A 20594-nucleotide genomic window follows, 5' to 3' on the forward strand; every position below is an offset into this window, starting at 1 on the left:
TATCTCACCCCCGAGATAGAGAAGAGGGATTGTGCTCAGGGTGAAAACTAGCCAGGTCTGCCACCATTCCTTGCTGCCGTTTCACCCTTCAATCGGGAAACCTATATTGTGCAACTGCTGAGATCTTCATTGTCGGCTGGCCTGTTCCATCTGACCTTGAGTCAGGAGCTAGGGGCAGACCCATGATGGGATCCTTGCCGCGGAGCTGGGATATGCCACATTCACTGGCAGCTTGCCGGGGCTTCCCCTCCATCATGTTTGCTGGGAATCTGTGCTGCCTTGTTTGCTGGTGCTGCCGGGCTCCATCCCAGCGGCACTGCTCCATCAAATCGCCTGTTATTGCCATGCTCCCCTGCCGCCCAGACTAGAGCTTGCATTGTTCCGCGACCCTGCAGGACCAGAAAGGCATTGGTAGGTGTGGGCACTTTCTGGGCCTGCCAGTACATGTGTGGTGTGCAGGCCCAAGAAGTGCCCACACCTGCCACTTCCTTTCTGGGCCTGCACGGTTGCAGAGCAATGGAAGTGGCGGGGGAGCGATGGAAGGAACATGCTTTGGGCAGGAATTCCCATCATCCACAGTCATGGTAGCTAATGGCAAAAGATAATAATAGTTCATTTGTTAGGTTCTTGTGGGTTTTTTCGGGCTATAGAGCCATGTTCTAGAGGCATTTCTCCTGACGTTTCGCCTGCATCTATGGCAAGCATCCTCGGAGGTTGTGAGGTCTGTTGGAAGTAGGAAAAATGGGTTTATATATCTGTGGAATGGCTGGGGTGGGGCAAGGAGCTCTTCCCTGCTGCAGTTAGGTGTGAATGTTTAGCTGATCACCTTCATTAGTTCATTTGTTGATTATTCGTTCATTGCTTCTGACTCTTCGTGACCTCATGGACCAGCCCCACACCAAAGCTCCCTGTCGGCCGTGGCCACTCCCAGTTCCTTCAAAGTCAAACCAGTCATTTCAAGGATACCATCCATCTACTTTGCCCTTGGTCGGCCCCTCTTCCCTTTTCCTCCCATTTTCCCCAGCATCATTGTCTTCTCCAAGTTCCCCTGTCTTCTCATTATGTGGCCAAAGTACTTCATCTTTGTCTCTAATATCCTTCCCTACAGTGAGCAGTCGGGCATTGTTTCCTGGAGGATGGACTGGTTTGATCTCGCGGTCCAAGGCACTCTCAGGATTTTCCTCCAGCACCACAGTTCAAAAGCATCTATCTTGTTTTGCTCAGCCTTCCTTATGGTCCAGCTCTCGCATCCATAGGTTGCCATAGGTTACAGTAGTTCACTACCTTTGCTGAAGGAGAAAGTAGCTTGAGCAGTTTTAATGACTTGGGAGTGAGAATTTAACAGGATTTTCAAGTTGTTGTGCACAGGATTGCACTGCAGTTCTCTTCTTATTAAAAAGGAACATATAGTGAACTAATTTAAAAAAGCTATCAAGTTCGAAAAATTTGACTGTTTGAGATTGTGCAAGCATTCCTATGAAATCTTCAACAATACATTCCAATGAAGTTTTACTGAGGAACCAGCACCACTAAACCAAGTAGTCATATCTAGATACCTTCTGTGCATGAATAAGTTGTTCTCTTCATGACATAACATTCTATACAAAAAGCTCTCTCAACTTGCTCCTGTTTTACAAAAGGCGATTAATAACTGCAGTGGTTACTATTTGACTGGTTTCCAAAAAAATCCTGCAAATCTCTTGGGAAGACAGGCGGACAAATGCCAGAGTGCTGGAAGAAGCAAATAGCATCAGTACTAAAGTGATGGTCCTCCGCCATCAACTCCACTGGGCGCCGGCCATGTTGTCCGAATGCCTGAACACCATCTCCCAAAACAGTTAATCGTATCCGAACTCAAGAACAGAAAACAAAATGTTGGAGGACAAGAAAAGAGATTTAAAGATGGGCCCAAAGCCAACCTCAAAAACAATAGACACCGAGAACCGGGAAGCCCTGGCCCTTGAGAACTCTAACTAGAGGTCAGCTGTGACCAGCAGTGCTGTAGAATTTGAAGAGGTACGAATGGAGAGCGAAAGAGAGAAACATGCCAAAAAGAAGGCGCATCAAGCCAACCCCGACTGGGACCACCTTCCACCTGGAAACCGATGTCCTCACTGCGGGAGAACATGCCAGCCAAGAATAGGGTTCCAGAGTCACCTACATACCCACCACCAGAACACCGAACTTGGAGGGCAATCTTACTTGGACAAGGTGGGATCGCCTAAGTAAGGTTTTGGTACCTACTCAGTCAAGAAAGTCACTGGGTGAGCTTGAACCAGTCACTCTGTTTCAACCTGACCTTTTCTGCAAAATGTTCAGAAAATGCTTAGGAAGTGAGCTATGTGTGTATATACAAACACTGCAATGTGTTCATTGGAGGGAAGGCTGATGGTAAATATAAGAAGTAAATGAATCACGCTACTGTACTGATATTAAAAGTAATCCCAATGGGAGCGAGCACTCATAAGGGAAAAAAATTCTAGATGGTGATTCCCAGTGTGTACTGTTCACAAAATCGGAAAACAAGAAGTAGACTCATAAATGATGAATTTTTCAAGATGCTGTAGCCTCTATTTTATTTCTGTGTTCAAACTTTCACAGTTAGAAGTTCACCTTAAGACTATGATTCTAATGCTGAGGGTCAAGGGGAGAGAGATTTGTGTTAATATATAATATAACCAAACTTTTGCTCACTGGCCTGGGAAAGAGCTCTCATTCAATTTACTAAAACTATTCATAGAATCATAGAATCAAAGAGTTGGAAGAGACCTCATGGGCCATCCAGTCCAACCCCCTGCCAAGAAGCAGTCAGTCTAGGAAGCTATAAGGATCTACGGTGCTACTTTCCTTTCCATGGTTGTTTTGAAGTATGTTCAGAGAGGATTGCTCCCAGGAATATATGCATATGTATTTTCTGACTATGATCAGGGAGACGCTGGTGGGGTAGGCTCCCCCCTCCTCGATTTAATTCAAGAGGTTTCTGGTGAATTGTTCGAAATAATACTCTGGATCCAAACAACATAACTCTCGACCTTAGCATAAACACCAGGCTCAAGGGGTTCCGCACAAGGAAAGCCTCCAAAAGAGACAATTCCTTGAAGTTTGTCACCGCAGATCAGGGGTCCTCCAGAATCACCCTGTAGAGAAAACAGAACACAGACATATAGACAGATACATACCTATAGATGTTTGGTCTATATCACAGTTTCCTCACAGAAATGAAGCTTGAGGAAGCTCTCAGTAAGACAACATGTTTAAAAAGTAATGCTTAAATAAATAATAATGTTTAAATATGATTTACTGTAAGGGACATAGTAAGCACTACACACAGCATTTTTATTATTCGGCTTTTGGTATCATGGCTGTATTCTACAGAATCCTAGAGTTTGCAGCTTATCGAATGGCATTTAGAATTCTATAAATTCTTGAGAGCCAGTGGTTTGAGTATTGAGCTCTGACTCTGGAGACTAGAGTTTGAATCTCCACTCGGCCATGGAAATCCACTTAGTAACCAATGTAATCAATCAAGTCATTTTCTCAAACCTGAATTCTAGTTTTACATTCTGGTGCTCCTTACAGAGAGAGGTCAACCCTCCTGTTTAAGGAGCTCCATTGGCTGCCGTTCATCTTCCGGTCCCAATTCAAGGTGAAGGTGCTTACCTACAAAGCCCTAAACGGTTTGGGACCTGCCTACCTGTGTGACCGCATCTCTGTATATGAACCCACACGATCACTCTGTTCATCTGGAGAGGCCCTGCTCACAATCCCTCCTGCGTCGCAAGGAGGGACGAGGGACAGGGCCTTCTCTGTGGTAGCCCCCCCCCCCGACTCTGGAACTCTCTCCCCAAGGACATCAGACAAGCCCCAACATTGGCAGTCTTTAGGAAGAGCTTGAAGACCTGGCTGTTCCAGTGTGCCTTTCCAGAATAGGAAACTCCCAGCATCATGTCCCAAACGCACTTTATTCAAGATTTAAGATTGCCTGCACATTGCACCTACCCTAAAATCCTTAAATTTACCTGTCATGTCCAGCACTTTTTATTTTTATTCATTACATTTGGCCCGGCCCTAGTTTTAACTGTGTCTTAATGTTATTGTTTAATGTTCTATTGCTTATTGCTTAATGTTTATTGGTTTGCTTGAGTTTTATTGTGTATTTGTTATGCTGTTGTTTTATTGAGGGCCTTGGCCTATGTAAGCCGCACCAAGTCCTTCGGGAGATGTTAGCGGGGTACAAATAAAGTTAATAAATAAATAAATAAATAAATAAATAATACATTCTATTTAGAGTCTTGAACTATATGTAGTTCCTTACTTGCCATTTAATGCTTGTACACTTATCTGGTTTTGTTTGTGAATATGTTTCCATCAGGTGAATTCAAATTACAAAATAAGGTAAAGGTAAAGGTTTGTTTGTTTGTTTATTTATTTATTTATTGTATTTGTATACCGCCTTTCTCAGCCAATTGGCGACTCAAGGTGGTTTCCAACAAAACAGCACACATAATATCATAAAACAAATTAAAATATTAAAACAGTATAAAACAACAAGCAACAAAAACAACATCATTAGTGTCTCCTTAATATCAAGCATTGTCCAGTTCCATCGTCAAGTTATTCAATTTCCTATGTCGGTTCCTCTGCATTTGTGATCTCTTGCTCAAACAACCATGTTTTAACTTGTCTCTGAAACATTAGTAGGGAGGGAGCCGATCTGATCTCCCTAGGGAAGACGTTCCATAGCCAAGGGGCCACCGCTGAGAAGGCCCTGTCTCTCGTCTCCGCCAGACATACTTGTGATGAAGGTGACACCAAGAGCGGGGCCTCTCCAGATGATAATAATAACAATAAAACTTTATTTATACCCCGCTACCATCTCCCGAAGGACTTGGTGCAGCTTACATGAGGCTGAGCCCACAATACATCAGTAATAAAGCAATAACAACAGTAATACAAACAATAAAATAAAAGATAATCTCAGGGTCCCCGATGATTTGTAAAGGGGAGATGTGTTCAGACAGGTAAGTTGGGCCAGAACCATTTAGGTCTTTAAAGGCCAAAGCCAGCACTTTGAATTGGGCCCGGTAGCAAACCGGCAGCCAGTGGAGCTGGCGCAACAAGGGGGTTTATACTCCCTGAGGGCCGCTCCTGATAGCAACCTAGCTGCCATTCGTTGGACTAGTTGAAGCTTCCGGACCGTCTTCAAAGGAAACCCCACGTAGAGCATGTTGCAATAGTCTATACGGGATGTAACCAGAGTGTGGACTACCATGGCCAAGTTTCCCTTTGATATTACGTCTAGTTGAGTCTGACTCTGGAGGGTGGTGCTCATCACCATTTCTAAGCCGAAGAGCCACCATTGTCCATAGATGCCTCCAAGGTCATGTGGCCGGCATGGAGCGCTGTTACCTTCCTACTGAAGTGGTATTTATTTGTTTATTTATTTATTTACAGTTTTTATATTCCGCCCTTCTCACCCCACAGGGGACTCAGGGCGGATTACAATATACACATATATGGCAAACATTCAATGCCAGTTTTGATAGACAACGAATACAGACAATACACAGAGGCTATTTAACTTTTTTCTGGCCGCCAGGGAAGCTGCTGCTTTCATCGTCCATCAGCGACACCGATGAAGTTCTTCCGCATTCCACATCCCGGAGTTTTCTTTATGGCCTCATAAATTAGTTAATTTAGCCTCCCACACAAGGTGGTACCTTATTTTCCTACTTGACAGATGCAACTGTCTTTCAGGTTGCAAAGGTCGACAACAGGCTACACAATGGCTGGACACCCACTCCAGCCCGGGCTGGCTTCGAACTCATGACCTTTTGGTCAGAGTGATCTTAATGCAGCTGACACTCAGCCAGCTGCACCACAATCCTGGTGCCTATTGATCTACTCACGTTTGTATGTTTTCGAACTACTAGGTTGATAGAAGCTGGGGCTAACAATGGGAGTTCACCAACCCTACAGATTCAAACCACTGATCTTCCAATCAGCAAGTTCTGTAGCTTAGTGGTTTAATCCACTGCACCACGGCAGCCCCTAGTAAGTCAAATGAAATGTTGGACAGAGCATAAGAAAATATTTGGATTCCATTTCTCAAAATGGTGGACTGGGGGATCTGAGAGCTATAATCCGAAACAGTACTTTTTCTTAATACTGATTCCAGAGACTCACAAATTGCACATTTAGGCCTGTACTTTGGAAAGAAACCTATGTTTCTTAGAAACTCTATCCCCAAAGGAAAGATCCTTACCCGACATGAATCCTTGCCTCCATCCAGAACTCCAGCGCAAAGCACTTTATCATTTGCTGTCCACCAAGGGTAAGCAGCTTCACACACATCATTGTTGAGAATTTCAATGCAAACACAGTAAGGAACAAGAGGATAAGTCTCTGAAAAGAAAAAGGAAAGAAAAGGGGCACCATAAGAACCTTGCAATGGCTCTATTTTGTAATGGATGAAGACCTCTATTTTTCAAAGGCTAGCCATGCAAAATGTCCACTTTCAGGAGTATGGAGACTTTCAAATTAAGCATGTTCAGTACGCATGCTTCACCTGTGAGAAGAAATATGGACATGTTGAAACTTCTCTAGTGCAAGGATGGGAGTTACACAGTTCTCCAGCTCTTGTGGGGTTGCAACTCCTAGTAGGCCTCCCCACACAACCAGTGGTGAGGAATGCAGTCCAATGACCTGCAGCAACTGTTCAGTCCTAGATTAAAGTCAGAGGAGCCTCTTTCATAGCCATCAAAGAAAGCCAGAGAGATACTACTTGAGTAGTATGTAATGAAGTCACTTGAAACAGACCTGAAATGATGTGGGTTAATTTTAATCTTGTGATGATGATGATGATGATGATGATGACGACGATGATGATGATGATGACGATGATAATGATATCATCATCATTATCATATCCAACCCCCCAAATGAGACTCAAAGTGGCTCATAGTTTAAAAAATAATACAATTCAAAACTAACAAAAAGTTAACATTAAACAAGAATCAAACTACATACAGTATTAGAACAGTTAAAATGTAATTAACAAGACAAAAAGCTTTTTAAATGGATACATAACTTTGGTTCATAGTCATTACCAAAGGGAGAAAGAAAGAATACAGGCAGTTCCCAAGTTATCAGCAGGATAGGCTCTGTAGGTTTCTCCTTAAGTTGAATGTGTATGTAAGTTGGAACAGGTTTTAGAAGATGTCACCTCACTTTCTGTCCTGCTGTGGTAATGGGATTTTGAAAAAAATGGCTTGCTGTGGAAAGAAGGATTGGTGATAAAGCTTCGGTGGAGACACCTTTTGTCACAACTCTTTCAGAGTGGATTTCCCTTCTGAAGGGTAGATTACTCTCACTTCATGTGTCTCTCCCCTATTCTTAACTATAAGTCGTTTGTAACTTGGGGGCTGCTTGTAATTCATAACAGGCAACAATGTCACTTGTAACTCTGGCAGAAATGAAATCTTGCTGGTGATGTATGCTGCTGTAAGCCACTTTGTTATCAGGAGCTAGCAACAGGGGAGCTATGGCAATGAAACTATATTTACCAAGCGACAGAGCAGCGTTGTCAGTCTCCAAGCAGCTTTCATTGTCTCTCTTCCTACAACACCTGCAGCAACTTTACTTCCTTACCCCTCCACTCTGCAACTTTTACTTCCTCCTCCTTCTCCTCCTCTTCCCCCACTACCAGTATAATCATGCAAGCCATCTTGTTATTTTAAAACCTGGATGCAGAAGGCCACAAGGTATCCCCCCTGGCTTGGGACCTCAACTCATTGGGGTGGGGGGAGCAGGGGACTGTCTTCTTTGTGTGGCATTTCTCAGGGTTCTTGTTGTAGTTCAGCAACAGTCACAGCAGCCAGGGGCTGATTTGTTCACTGATGACTTAGGTCTCTTCCACACAGTTGAAGAAAATCCTACATTTTCTGCTTTGAACTGAGATATATGGCAGTGTGGACTCAAATCGCCCAGTTCAAAGAAGATATTGTGGGATTTATTTTTTTTGCCTTGATATTTATTTATTTATTTATTTATTTATGCGCTTGTATACCGCTAATATCTCAGCCTAAATCGGCGACTCATTGCGGTTTACAACACTTAAAAAACAACAATATTCAGTTTAAAAGCGTAAAACACATATACAATACAAATTATTGGGCCACCAATAACCATCCAATGCATCTCGTAACTGGAGTCGCAATCCAAATTCATCGTCCATGATTACCAGTCCTTTAGTCATCATAATTCGTTGCAACGGATTAACCAAATGCTTTTTTAAACATCCATGTCTTCAATCTTTTCTGAAACACCATCAGCGAGGGGGCTGATCTTACCTCTATGGGGAGGGTGTTCCAAAGCCGAGGGGCCACCACAGAAAAGGCCCTGTCTCTCGTTCCCGCCAGCCGCACTTGTGAAGCCGGCAGGATAGAGAGCAGGGACTCCCCAGAAGATCTTAGGGTCCTGGTGGGCTGATAGGTTGAGATACGTTCGGATAGATAAGTTGGGCCAGAACCGTTTAGGGCTTTAAAGGCCAACGCCAGCACTTTGAATTGAGCCCGGTAGCAGATCGGCAGCCAGTGGAGCTGGTGCAGCAGAGGAGTTGTATGCTCCCTGCGACCCGCTCCTGTTAGTATCATGGCTGCCGCCCGTTGGACTAATTGGAGCTTCCGGGCTGTCTTCAAAGGCAACCCCACGTAGAGAGCGTTGCAGTAGTCAAGACGAGATGTAACCAGAGCGTGGACTACCGTGGCCAAGTCAGACTTCCCAAGGTATGGTCGCAGTTGGCGCACAAGTTTTAACTGTGCGAATGCTCCCCTGGTCACCGCCGAAACCTGGGGTTCCAGGCTCAGCGATGAGTCCAGGATCACACCCAAACTGCGAACCTGCGTCTTCAGGGGGAGTGCGACCCCGTCTAACACAGGCTGTAACCCTATACCCTGTTCGGCCTTGCGACTAACCAGGAGTACCTCTGTCTTGTCTGGATTCAATTTCAATTTGTTCGCCCCCATCCAGACCGTCACAGCGGCCAAGCACCGGTTCAGGACCTCGGCAGCCTCCTTAGTAGCAGGTGGGAAGGAGTGACAGAGTTGGACATCATCTGCATACAGATGACATCGCACTCCGAAACTCCGGATGATCTCGTCCAGCGGCTTCATGTAGATGTTAAACAACATGGGAGACAGTATTGAACCCTGAGGAACCCCACAAGACAAAGGTTGTGGGGTTGAACAGGAGTCTCCCAGTAACACCTTCTGAGACCGACCCTCGAGGAATGAGCGGAGCCACTGCAGAACAGTACCTCCAAGACCCATCCCCGCGAGGCATCCCAGAAGGATACCGTGGTCGACGGTATCGAAGGCCGCTGAGAGGTCGAGCAGCACCAACAGGGACACACTCCCCCTGTCGAGCTCCCGACGCAGATCATCCACTAAGGTGACCAAAGCTGTCTCGGTACCATGCCCCGGCCTGAAGCCAGACTGTGCCAGATCCAGATAATCCATGTCTACCAAGAATGCCTGGAGTTGTGAGGCCACCACACTTTGCCCAAAAAGGGGAGATTGGAAACAGGCCGATAGTTGACGAATTGAGTGGGGTCCAGTGATGGTTTCTTCAACAGTGTTTTATCACAGCTTGCTTTAAGCTGGCTGGAATTTTGCCCTCCCGAAGGGAGGCATTAACCACCACATTCACCCACTCGGCCAATCCCCCTCTGGCCTCCTTCAGAAGCCAGGATGGGCAGGGGTCTAGGATGCATGTGGTAGCTCTCATTCCTCCAAGCACCTTGTCCACATCCTCGGATTGAACCAATTGAAATGAATCCATCAAAACCGGACAAGCAGATGCTCGTGTTACATCATCAGATACTGCCGTTAATATGGTATCCAGTCCAGAGCGGATCAAAGCGACTTTGTCTGCGAAGAACCGAGCAAAGGCTTCACAGCGAGCTGCCGAGTCATCAGGGCACCCATCCTGAGTGGCGGGTTTTAATAGGCCTCTGACAACTCGGAACAGTTCGGCCGGACGGTTCTTTGCAGACGCAATAGTGGCCGCGAAGAAAGTCTTCTTTGCGGCTTTTATTGCCGCGGCATATGCCCTTAAAAAGGACACAAACCGTGTTCGATTTGGCTCGCTCGGATCCGAACGCCACACGCTCTCTAGTTCCCTCTTCTTTCGCTTCAACGCTGCCAGCTCCTCGGTGAACCAAGGAGCTGGTTTAGCTCGGCTACTTGAGAGGGGACGTTCTGGAGCGATCGTGTCTATTGCCCTAGTCATCTCCCCATTCCAGAGAGCGAACAGAGCATCAACAGGATCACCAACCGAGGTGGCGGGAAATTCCCCAAGAGCCGTCAGGAATCCATCCGGATCCATAAGCCTCCTGGGGCGGACCAGTTTAATGAGTCCTCTACCTCTGTGGAGGTTGGGGGGTGCAGTGAGTCTAAAGCTGACCAGGTGGTGGTCGGTCCATGGCAACGGAGAGATGGATAACTCCTCAACACCGCCACCTTCCTCCCATCCCTGGCAGAAAACCAAGTCCAATGTATGTCCAGCACTGTGGGTGGGGCCAGATACCTGTTGGGACAGCCCCATGGTTGCCATGGTAGACATGAAGTCCTGAGCCGCTCCCGATAAGGCAGCCTCGGCATGGACATTGAAGTCCCCCAGCACAAGCAGCCGTTGGGACTCCAATGACAGGTCCGAGACCACCCCCGCTAGCTCAGGCAGGGAGACTGTAGTGCAGCGAGGTGGACGGTACACTAACAGAATCCCTAATCTGTCCCGGTCACCCACCCTCAGGTGGACGCATTCAAAATTTGTTGAGTGCGGGATGGGGGCCCTGGTCAGAAGAATATTCTGGGTTATATGGCTGTGTGGAAGGGCTGTTAAAGCCTGATGGGATTGTGGGCTTTCCTGAGATTTATTCTGATGCAGACACAGAAGCAGGGCCTGAGAACATAATTGCCTCTGAACCTCAAGGCCAGTCACAGGAGTTGGATTCATTGTCCCTAGATAAGGAGTCGAGCAAAGATGAATGGATGAGAATTGATGAGAAACTCTCATGGGAAACCATAAATTCCAGAGCAGGCATAATGCTTTAATGTCTGTTTATTAGGAGCTAATGGGTTTTTTGTCTTCAGTTCAGGCAACATAGCTTTCAAGTACAGCTAGGCCTGAGTACTATGGTTCATGTTTCATGTCTTGGTTTGGGATTCATGTATCCTGGGATACAATGTTCTTGTTTTGTATTCTTGTTCAAGTTTTTTTGTGGACTTAAGCTTTCTTTGTATTTTGGGACTAATAATAATAATAATAATAATAATTATAAACAACTTTATTTATACCCCGCTACCATCTCCCCAAGGGACTCAGTGCGGCTTACATGAGGCCGAGCCCACAACACATCAATAATAAAACAATAGCAACAAACAATACAAAAACAGTTAAAATACATCTCACGAACAAGAATAAAATAAAGCAGTACAGTAACACAACAAGAATTTAAAACCTATGGCCGGGCCAAATTTAAAATTTAAAATTTAAAAAATAATGCTGGGCATGAGCAAGGTAGGATATAACTGGGATGGAAATTTTTCGACTGTATTGCTTTTGGTCATAGGTGGCTTCAGACCTGGGCTGTGACAGTTCTGTTTTTAACAGAGACAGAGAATTTACTCACCCTCATAACACAGGATCACTTCTACCCTTTTCAAGCTCAACTAGCTCAAGTTCCCCTTGGAAATACTCCTTTCAACGGAATCTCTCCACCTTCTCTTTGAATCCCTCCTCTAGAGGAGATCATTTATAAAACACTTCTTTCAGTGGGACCCACACTGTCTTTAAATCACTAATGCATAGAAGGGTCATGGAGGGGCACTTCATAAAACAGAAATCCACCACTTCCTATCCCAAGCACAGATATCTATTTTAAGGCACTTCTACTCACACTCAATGGAGTTGAGTCAATTTGTGCTTGGTTTTGAAATCCTCCCATTTCTATATGCCGCTGAGATGGAGTCTCATGAGCAACCATTGGAAGCAGTCCTGTTGTTTGATTGGCTCGTGGAAATCTGTCTTTCAACCATCTTTGAAGTGTGTAGAAACAAAAGAATTACATTTTAAATGTCATGGTCCCATCCAGCTGATTCCTGTAGTCTAGAGAGCCTCTAAGCTCTCTGTAAGAGGATTTAACATACTTCATAAAAGTACAAATGCTGAGATGCCATAGGTTGGAGCCATACAGTTAAAGTGGCATTAAAGTACTATAATTGTGTAGTGTGAAAGAGCTCGTGGGCACGAATCCAGCTCTGTTCTGGATTCAGACAAACACCTGACAATGCAAAGAACTATGTACAACCACGACTTACCTTCAGGACTGGTGGTGGAGCCCCAGCCCATCACTTTGCATTCTGTTCCCTCTTTGGGCACAGCAGTGGGCAGGATAATAGGTTGAACATTGTCATTGTAGTCAACAGGGGCATTCAGTTTGACCAGCATGATATCGTCTGTGAAGGTGGCTTCTGCACAGCTGTTGGAGTCAGAGCTATCCGGATAGCATTTGGCCTCTGCACAGGTTCTTAACTGCTCTCCCTCTCTTGGCACCTCTCTGTTGTGTAGTCCAAACTTCAACTGCATTCCAGAGCTACAAGGAGAGAGCAAAGACATTATGGAGCTCTTGAAACAGGGCATAGGTGGGCAGGTTTCTTATGTTAGTTCTTCCTATCCTTGGCTTTCCATATATTTGAATTTCAGCTCTCAGAACCCTGAATCTGCATGGAGAATTTTGGGAGGTCTAATCCAACAATAGGTTTGGAATGGGGTTCCCAACTCTCGGGGTCTGTCTCTTATGCCTCATCTGCACTGACCATTTAATGCAGTTCAAAGCTGGCATCAAATGGTGGCAACCAGACAACAAACTACCATAAAAGTGTGCAAAAAGAAAGCCCTTAATGTACATCACTGTGTTCTCAGATTTCCTATGTAATCATCTGCACAGCAAAAACCCCTTTTTTAATACAGTTTGAAACTGCATTGAATTATCAGTGTAGATGGGATCTTAATCTCAAGTCTTAGATATTCTTTTTGGAAAGACATAACCTTTTGGAAAACCAGAATGTCCATAACCTTTTGGAGAAAAATGTCATTCACAACCATTTGAAAATAATAACCTTTTGTAAAAGTATGATCTTCCAGAGACCAGCCAAAAATTAGTTTGAGTAAAATCTTCTCTTCAGTGGTATATACTGTATTCACATATACTTATGCAAGTTGTCTCTGATCTGTTAGGAACAGAGATTATACCAACGCACAAAAAATAGCAGTTCTTCAGAAGTGTTCTTTTCAGTGCTCAAAAACATCTACTCTCCCATAAAACATCTTGTTTCTACATCAAGTGTCTCTGTGTTCTAAAATGGAGCCTGAGATCTGATCATGTGGTCTGCAGCTCCTTCCGCAATGTCAAGAAACATAGAGTAAATGGAAAGCTGCATGCCAAAACATACATTTTCCCAAGTTTTGCTTTGGACAGGTTGTATTATGCATTTTCTTAACATGTTAAATGAAGCATCCCAGAATCACACTGCCAACATGGCTCCAGACAATTGTGATAGTCTAGAGCCAAGCAAGTGATTTTTCTAGGCTCTGGGGCAAAGCTGACGAAAGCATTTCTGAACATTTCCAACTGGTTTCTAAACAGCTAGCAATTCTCACCTTACATAGCAATGAGCAGCAGTGAGAACCCAGTCATTACTGACCACTACTCCTGAGCAGTAGAGCCCGTTGGAGTCATAGATCCACACGAGCCAAGGATGCTCAGTCTCAGCACATATCTCGCCTCCAATGATCCGGTTACGAAATGGCAATGCTGCAACACAGACCAAGAAAACGCACCATGAAACACATACCAAAGTGCTTAAATACACAAGAGCATCTCTCCTCCAATTACATTGGATTATCTCAGGCCGTATTTCAGAGGAAAGGAGTAACCCGGCCTCTTCTGAGCATCCTTTGCCTATGAAAATCCTTATTAATGTCATGGGGTCAACATAGGGTCAGTGAGTGAGTTGAAGGCATATACATAAACATACATACACATGGGAATATTTGGCCTTGAAAGAAAATAGATCAATACAGTTTATATATATCAATACAGGAATATGTCGAGGTTGAACACTTTGAAAGGAAAGTAAAACTCTTGACATATTTAGAGCTTCCCAAAGCCAACCTCATAAATGCATGAACTCAAATATCCCATTTGAAATTGCAAAGGAAGCCTGCCTTAAATGGATCCAATGGAAAGATCAGCACAGGACTACTGAGCAGATGTCCACATTCCCAGGAAAGAGGACAAATTGGATCACCAAGTTTTGAGGTCAGGGAAGTAAGACATATTACCATCTACTGAACCCAGCCCTGCTCCCTCCTAAGACCACATGAAGGGAATGAGGCAAGTATACTTTCCACAGTCTAGACCAGGCATGGGCAAACTTTGGCCTTCCAGGTGTTTTGGACTTCAACTTTTTCACACAACAGCACCATGAGTGAAAAACATCTTGGAGTCCTTGTGAACAACAAGTTAAACATGAGCCAACAATGTCATGCACCAGCTAAAAAAGCCAATGTGATTTTGGCCTGCATAAATAGGAGTATTGTGTCTAGATCCAGGGAAGTCATGCTACCCCTCTATTCTGCCTTAGTCAAACCACACCTGGAATACTGTGTCCAATTCTGGGCACCACAACTGAAGGGAGATGTTGACAAACTGGAATATGTCCAAATATCAAATATGATCAAAGGTCTGAAGAACAAGCCCTATGAGGAGTTACTTAAAGAGCTGGGCATGTTTAGCCTGTATCAATATGTGAAGGGAAATCATAGGGAGGAGGGAGCAGGCTTGTTTTCTGCTGCCCTGGAGACTAGGATGAGGAACAATGTCTTCAAACTACAGGAAAGGAGATTCCACCTGAACATTAGGAAGAACTTCCTAACTGTGAGAGCTGTTCAGCAGTGGAACTCTCTGCCCTGGAGTGTGTGGAAGGCTCCTTCTTTGAAGGCTTTTAAACAGATGCTGGATGGCCATCTGTCAGGGGTGTTTTGAATATGATTTTCCTGCTTCTTGGTAGGGGGTTAGACTGGATGGCCCATAATGTCTCTTCCAGCTCTATGATTCTGTGATTTTATGAACTCCCAGAAATCTCAGAAAGTTTACCAGCTGTTAGGAACTGTGGGAGTTGAAGTCCAAACACCTGGATGGACGAAGTTTGTCCATGTCTGGTCTAGATGTACCTAACTGTACCACTGAAAGTTGTGTGAGAGCAGGCATCATGACTGTGAAGGGTGTGGGGGGAGGAAAGCAAGAATTCATACCTGGATAGGGCAGCAATTATTATCAAAATAGCTCTTCCCAGGCAACAGGCATGTTTGACTTCAATCTTCCTAATGTCATAGCTAACTGACTGGGGAATCTTTGAAAGTGTATAATCACCTAAAGGCACCAGTTACCATCTGATCTTGAAAGCGAAGTGTGGTCAGCTCTGATTTGCAGTTGGATGGGAAACTACCAGAAAATACTTGGTGCTGTAGGCTTTATTTCAGAGGAAGGAACTGGCAAAGCCACCTCTGAATATTCATTGCCTAAGAAAACCTTGTGAAATTCATTTGGTTGCCATATTTTGACAGCTGTCTTGAAGACGTGGACACACACATAACCCTACACATCTAGATAGGAGTAGGTGAGGGAAGGTGCTAGACATGGTGTGTGTATATATGGTGTGTGTCCTATTTGGCCTTCTTCAAGAAGAAGACTGCCTTGAGGCAAAGTAGAGATTTCTCCAGTAGGAATTTGCAAATAGTTTTAGCACTGATGGCAGACCTATCAGCCTACCATATGTCATTCACAAATTCCTACCAGAATCCAGATAATATGCAGCTCAGAAGAAATGTCAGAATGTAAGACAAAGGTGGGAAAACTCCAGCCTATCCTTCTGGGATTTCAAAGTGGCCATGTCCCCTTCACCATTAGACTATCACCAGTGGTTCCACAGCTTTTGCTCACCCACCTTCATCTAAAAATTTGGAATGTCTCTTCGAATGCTTAGGTATTTTCAGTAAGAGCAAAAAGCAAAGCTATACTGGTATTTTTGCACTTGTGCTTCTGCCTGTGGAATCATCCATCAATATAGCTCTCTGGAACTGAATTTAAGATGAAAAAAGATTTAGCCCTTATGCTAAATATATGGGCCACTTACACACAAGCTGCTATACAAATATTCACACAAATAACTCCAGGTGGAATAAAAAGAAACAATGCATACAAACTTCATACATATACATCCACCCTAGTTTCACATAATTGCTACCATGACATTGGAGGCTCTTACCAAAAGACAGCTGCAGAAACAGAAAGGTAGCCAACAGCTTGGTGACTTCCATGGTGGCAGGGCTGCCTGGTGAAGTGTCCGTCCGTTCTTTGAAAATGGCAGGCGGGTTTGGCGATTAAGAAAATGCAATGTAATTTTTTTGGCTCAGCCCTTTGATTCCTGTTTTATTTTCACCCCAAGGTCAGACTGCAGGTGTCCTGTATGTGCCAAGTTCTCACCATTCCACACCTGGTTTAACCAGGTAGCCGTGCGGAGAGGAAAAATAGGGTAGGACACAAAGCCATGCGGAACGAGATCAGGGTTGGACCCAAATGCAAACAGAAGCAGAGTCAATATCTTCTAGAAGAAAGTAGGATGGTCTGTGGTTTTGCAACTAAACCAAATGACACAACTAATGGTGTCTCCATTAGTTCTCTTGGGGTCCTTCCACACAGCCCTATATCCCAGGATATCAAGGCAGAAAATCCCACAATATCTGCTTTGAACTGGGTTATGGGTCCACACTCAGATAATGTGGGATTTTCTATCTCAATATTTATTTATCTATTTATTTATTTGGAATGCTTCTACCCTGCCCTTCTCAACCCCCTAGGGGGGACTCAGGGAGGCTTACAAAAGGCACAATTCGATGCCCAACAATTCACAAAATACAATATACAAATTACAATATAACAACAACAGTTATAACTAATTAAAACAGTCAAATTAAAACAACAGCAGCAATAAAATCATCTTGTGGTCAACGTTCGTCAATTCATAAATCCATAATCCATCCAGCATTCTGCGATATAGGGCTGTGTGGAAGGGCCCTTGGTGTACAATGTGCGGCAGACACAACAGACTTAAGTGTCATGCTTGAAGAGTAGGTTTTTACAGAAATTATGGGTGGAATAGGGATGACATAGAGTGAGTAAATTGGAAAAAGATCTTTAGAAAACATTGATAAATCTGGTGATTATCTCAATTGAAAACAAAAAAGACACATTGTAAGACATTAATACAACAACACTTAACACACAGTCCACAAGGGGCCCTTTCACACAGCCCTATATCTCAGAATATCAAGGCAAAAAACCCCCCACATTTGTTCTGGAACAGCTGTTCCAGGAGCTCCAGGTTTATTTGCTGTGTTTAAATGTTTGTGTGCAATCCCATGCTTGGGATTTTGCAGCAGGGGGTTTCCTGTTATAATTTGCATGTATAGGGTAAGCCACCTGCCAATTATAGTTAGGATCCCTGGTCCCGCCCCTTTTTTGCTTTTTGGAGGGAAGGGAGCCTTTTCCAGTCAGTCACAGCAAGGTTAACGAATACATATAGGATGTGTTTACTTCCCCTGTACAAAAGCTTCAACCTTTAAGAGCTCCAGGGAAAGAACGCCAGGGAAGCATTCCCACAGCTTTAAGGGTCTCCTAAGAACTCCAGGGATTCCTTCCTACAGCCTTGGGAGTTTCCAGGAAGACAGCCAACTCTAAAGAACATCCATCGCCTGTCTGGTAGGTCCTCTCAGTGTTTCGAGAAGCAGTTCGGCCTGGCAGAGGAGTCCACACCAGTGAGGGTTGGATTTTAGTTAGCCTTGGGAGAAGTTAAAAGGGGGAATTTTCCTTTGAAGAAAGTTATTGAAGATAGTGCCTGTTCCCTGCGGGCAAGTTTGAGAGAACTGATACTTTAAAGCTTTACAATTCCTATTTGATTCATTAATAAAAGACATTGTTGTACCTTTTAAGCCATTTGAAGATTCCTTTTGTAAAGGAAGCCTCTGAGAACTTTTCCTAGGGCCCTTGGCTTCCCGCTGGGTAAAGGTTACACATCCTATATCTAAAGTCAACTAACTATAGGCCCAGCGGCGACAGAACAACATTATCTGAGTGTGGATTCAGATAATCCAGTTCAAAGCAGATATTGTGGGATTTTCTGCCTTGATATTTTGGGATATAGGGCTGTGTGGCAGGGCGCTAGACTGATTAGTTAGCTAGTCCAGGAAAACTCTACCCTCACTAGGACTCTGCCTTGGGGCCTCCCACACAGCCTTATATCCCAGAATATCAAGGTGGAAAATCCCAAATTATCTGAGTGTGGACTCAGATACCCAGTTCAAAGCAGATATTATGGGATTTCCTGCCTTGATATTCTGGGATATAGGGCTGTGTGAAAGGGCCCATAGTAGCCAACTAGATGGTTCTGGGTAGCCCTCTCATTACTACCCAGTTCTTCAGCTAGCTCTCTTATCAACAGCTGTTGTAACAGTCCCAGAGCAACCAGTATCCACCTAATGTGTTTTATATTACTCCCTCTTTGGAGATTGCTGAGAGCCCTTCCACACAGCCCTATATCCCAGAATATCAAGACAGAAAATCCCACATTATCTGAGTGTGGGTTATTCTGCCTTGATAGTCTGAGTTATATGGCTGTGTGGAAGGGCCCTAGGTCACATCCAGATGGAATGTGCCTGGGGTTGCAGTCTACTCACAAGAAGACCAGTCAGGCCGAAGAAGACCTGGGTGGAACTGCTCTGTTTTCTGGCCTCTTCCTCTACAACAGATTTGACACAGTGCTGAACACCAGCAATATCTAAACTGCAGGAAGTAGCAATTCTCTAGCATTTCAACAGATGATTATCAGTGAGCTATCTGACCTTATAAATCCTTTCTAGACCCAAGTTCTATAAGGAAAGTCGGGCAAGAGTCGACTTAGATATACATTTATTCAGCAGGATATTTACAGTGTGGAATCCTTGATTCTGGTTTTATACAAAAGACACAATGGGCTCATGTAAGGGAAAAGTACAATTCTTGTTTGTGTTGTTGTTGATGATGTAAAATTGAGTGCATTTTTCTTCCTGGAGAGTTGAATTATACTTCCACGTCCCTGTCCTCAGTTCCTCTAATGAGTAATATACTTGGCTTACAATCCAGCAATAATTTTGCTTCTTTTGACCTTAGGTCAAGATGACATTCAGGTTTAAAAAAAATAGAAAGGTACCCAACATTCTTACTGAGTTAAATTGTGATTTGTTACATGTTTCCTATTTCTTTTTAAACCCAAATCTCCAATGGTTAGATTTTAACTTGAAACTGAGGTGTGGGGAAGGGGGGTTGGCAGGCCAATGAACCTAAGAGATAGACGCATTTCACCCAGGAATTTAGGATATTTGAATCTGCCTAAGTGCTTTCTATTTGCCTTATGCAGGAGGCAATCATGGAAGGTTTTGTACATTCGTGGTAATGTACAAAAATAGGAACAGCATATGAAGGTTTAGATACCATAACCATCTGGTTGGAGTCCCCCAGTGGTGCAGCGGGTAAAATCGGTGAGCTGCTGAACTTGCTGACCAAAAGGTTGGTGGTTCGAATCCGGGGAGCAGGGTGAGCTCCTACTGTTAGCCCCAGCTTCTGCCAACCTAGCAGTTCGAAAATATGCAAGTGTGAGTAGATCAATAAGTACCACTCTGGCGGGAAGGTAACGGCACTCCATGCAGTCATGACAGCCACATGACCTTGGAGGTGTCTACAGGCAACTCCGGCTATTCAGCTTAGAAATGAAGATGAGCATCAACCCCCAGAGTCGGTCATGACTGCACTTAATGTCAGGGGAAAACCTTTACAGTTACCTAACTGTCTTCTCATTATGTGGCCAAAGTACTTCATCTTTGCGTCTAATATCCTTCCTTACAGTGAGCAGTTGGGCATTGTTTCCTGGAGGATGTACTGGTTTGATCTTCCCGCGTTCCAAGGCACTCTCAGAAATTTCCTCCAGCACCACAGTTCAAAAACATCTATCTTCCTTTGCTCAGCCTTCCTTATGGTCTAGCTCTTGCATCCATAGGTTACCATAGGTTACAATAGTTCACTACCTTTGATGAAGGAGAAAGTAGCTTGAGCAGTTTTAATGACTTGGGAGCAAGATCAATTGAATTTACTAGGATTTGCTTTTTAAGTTCTCTTCTTATTAAAAAGGAACATATAGTAAACTAATTTAAAAAAGTAATCAAGTTCCAAAAATTTGACTGCTGGAGATTGTACAAGCATTCCTCTGAAGCCTTCAACAATATATTCCTATGAAGTTTTACTGAGGAACTAGCACCACTAAACCTGGGGATCACAACCAGATACAGTGAAGACATCTGCCCTTGCGCTGTGCTGAGTATGCATGCCCAGTGTGGAACACATCTCACCACACTAAAACAGTGGATGTGGCTCTTAATGA

The 20594-nt window shown here is 44.1% G+C and overlaps 1 protein-coding gene across 1 annotated transcript; it reads right to left on the bottom strand.

Moving 5' to 3' along the window:
• Nucleotides 1-2969: 2969 nt before the first annotated feature.
• On the bottom strand, nt 2970-16498 carry LOC137095449 (gilatoxin-like). Its single transcript, XM_067462129.1, has 5 exons — nt 16392-16498; nt 13723-13876; nt 12381-12655; nt 6266-6405; nt 2970-3137 (listed from the first exon to the last, which is right to left on the bottom strand). Exons 1-5 carry the CDS (start codon nt 16441-16443, stop codon nt 2970-2972), a joined length of 789 nt encoding a protein of 262 aa, XP_067318230.1. The 5' UTR covers nt 16444-16498.
• Nucleotides 16499-20594: the final 4096 nt, after the last annotated feature.

This window comes from Anolis sagrei, chromosome Y (genome assembly GCF_037176765.1).
Source record: "Anolis sagrei isolate rAnoSag1 chromosome Y, rAnoSag1.mat, whole genome shotgun sequence".
NCBI lineage: Eukaryota > Metazoa > Chordata > Lepidosauria > Squamata > Dactyloidae > Anolis > Anolis sagrei.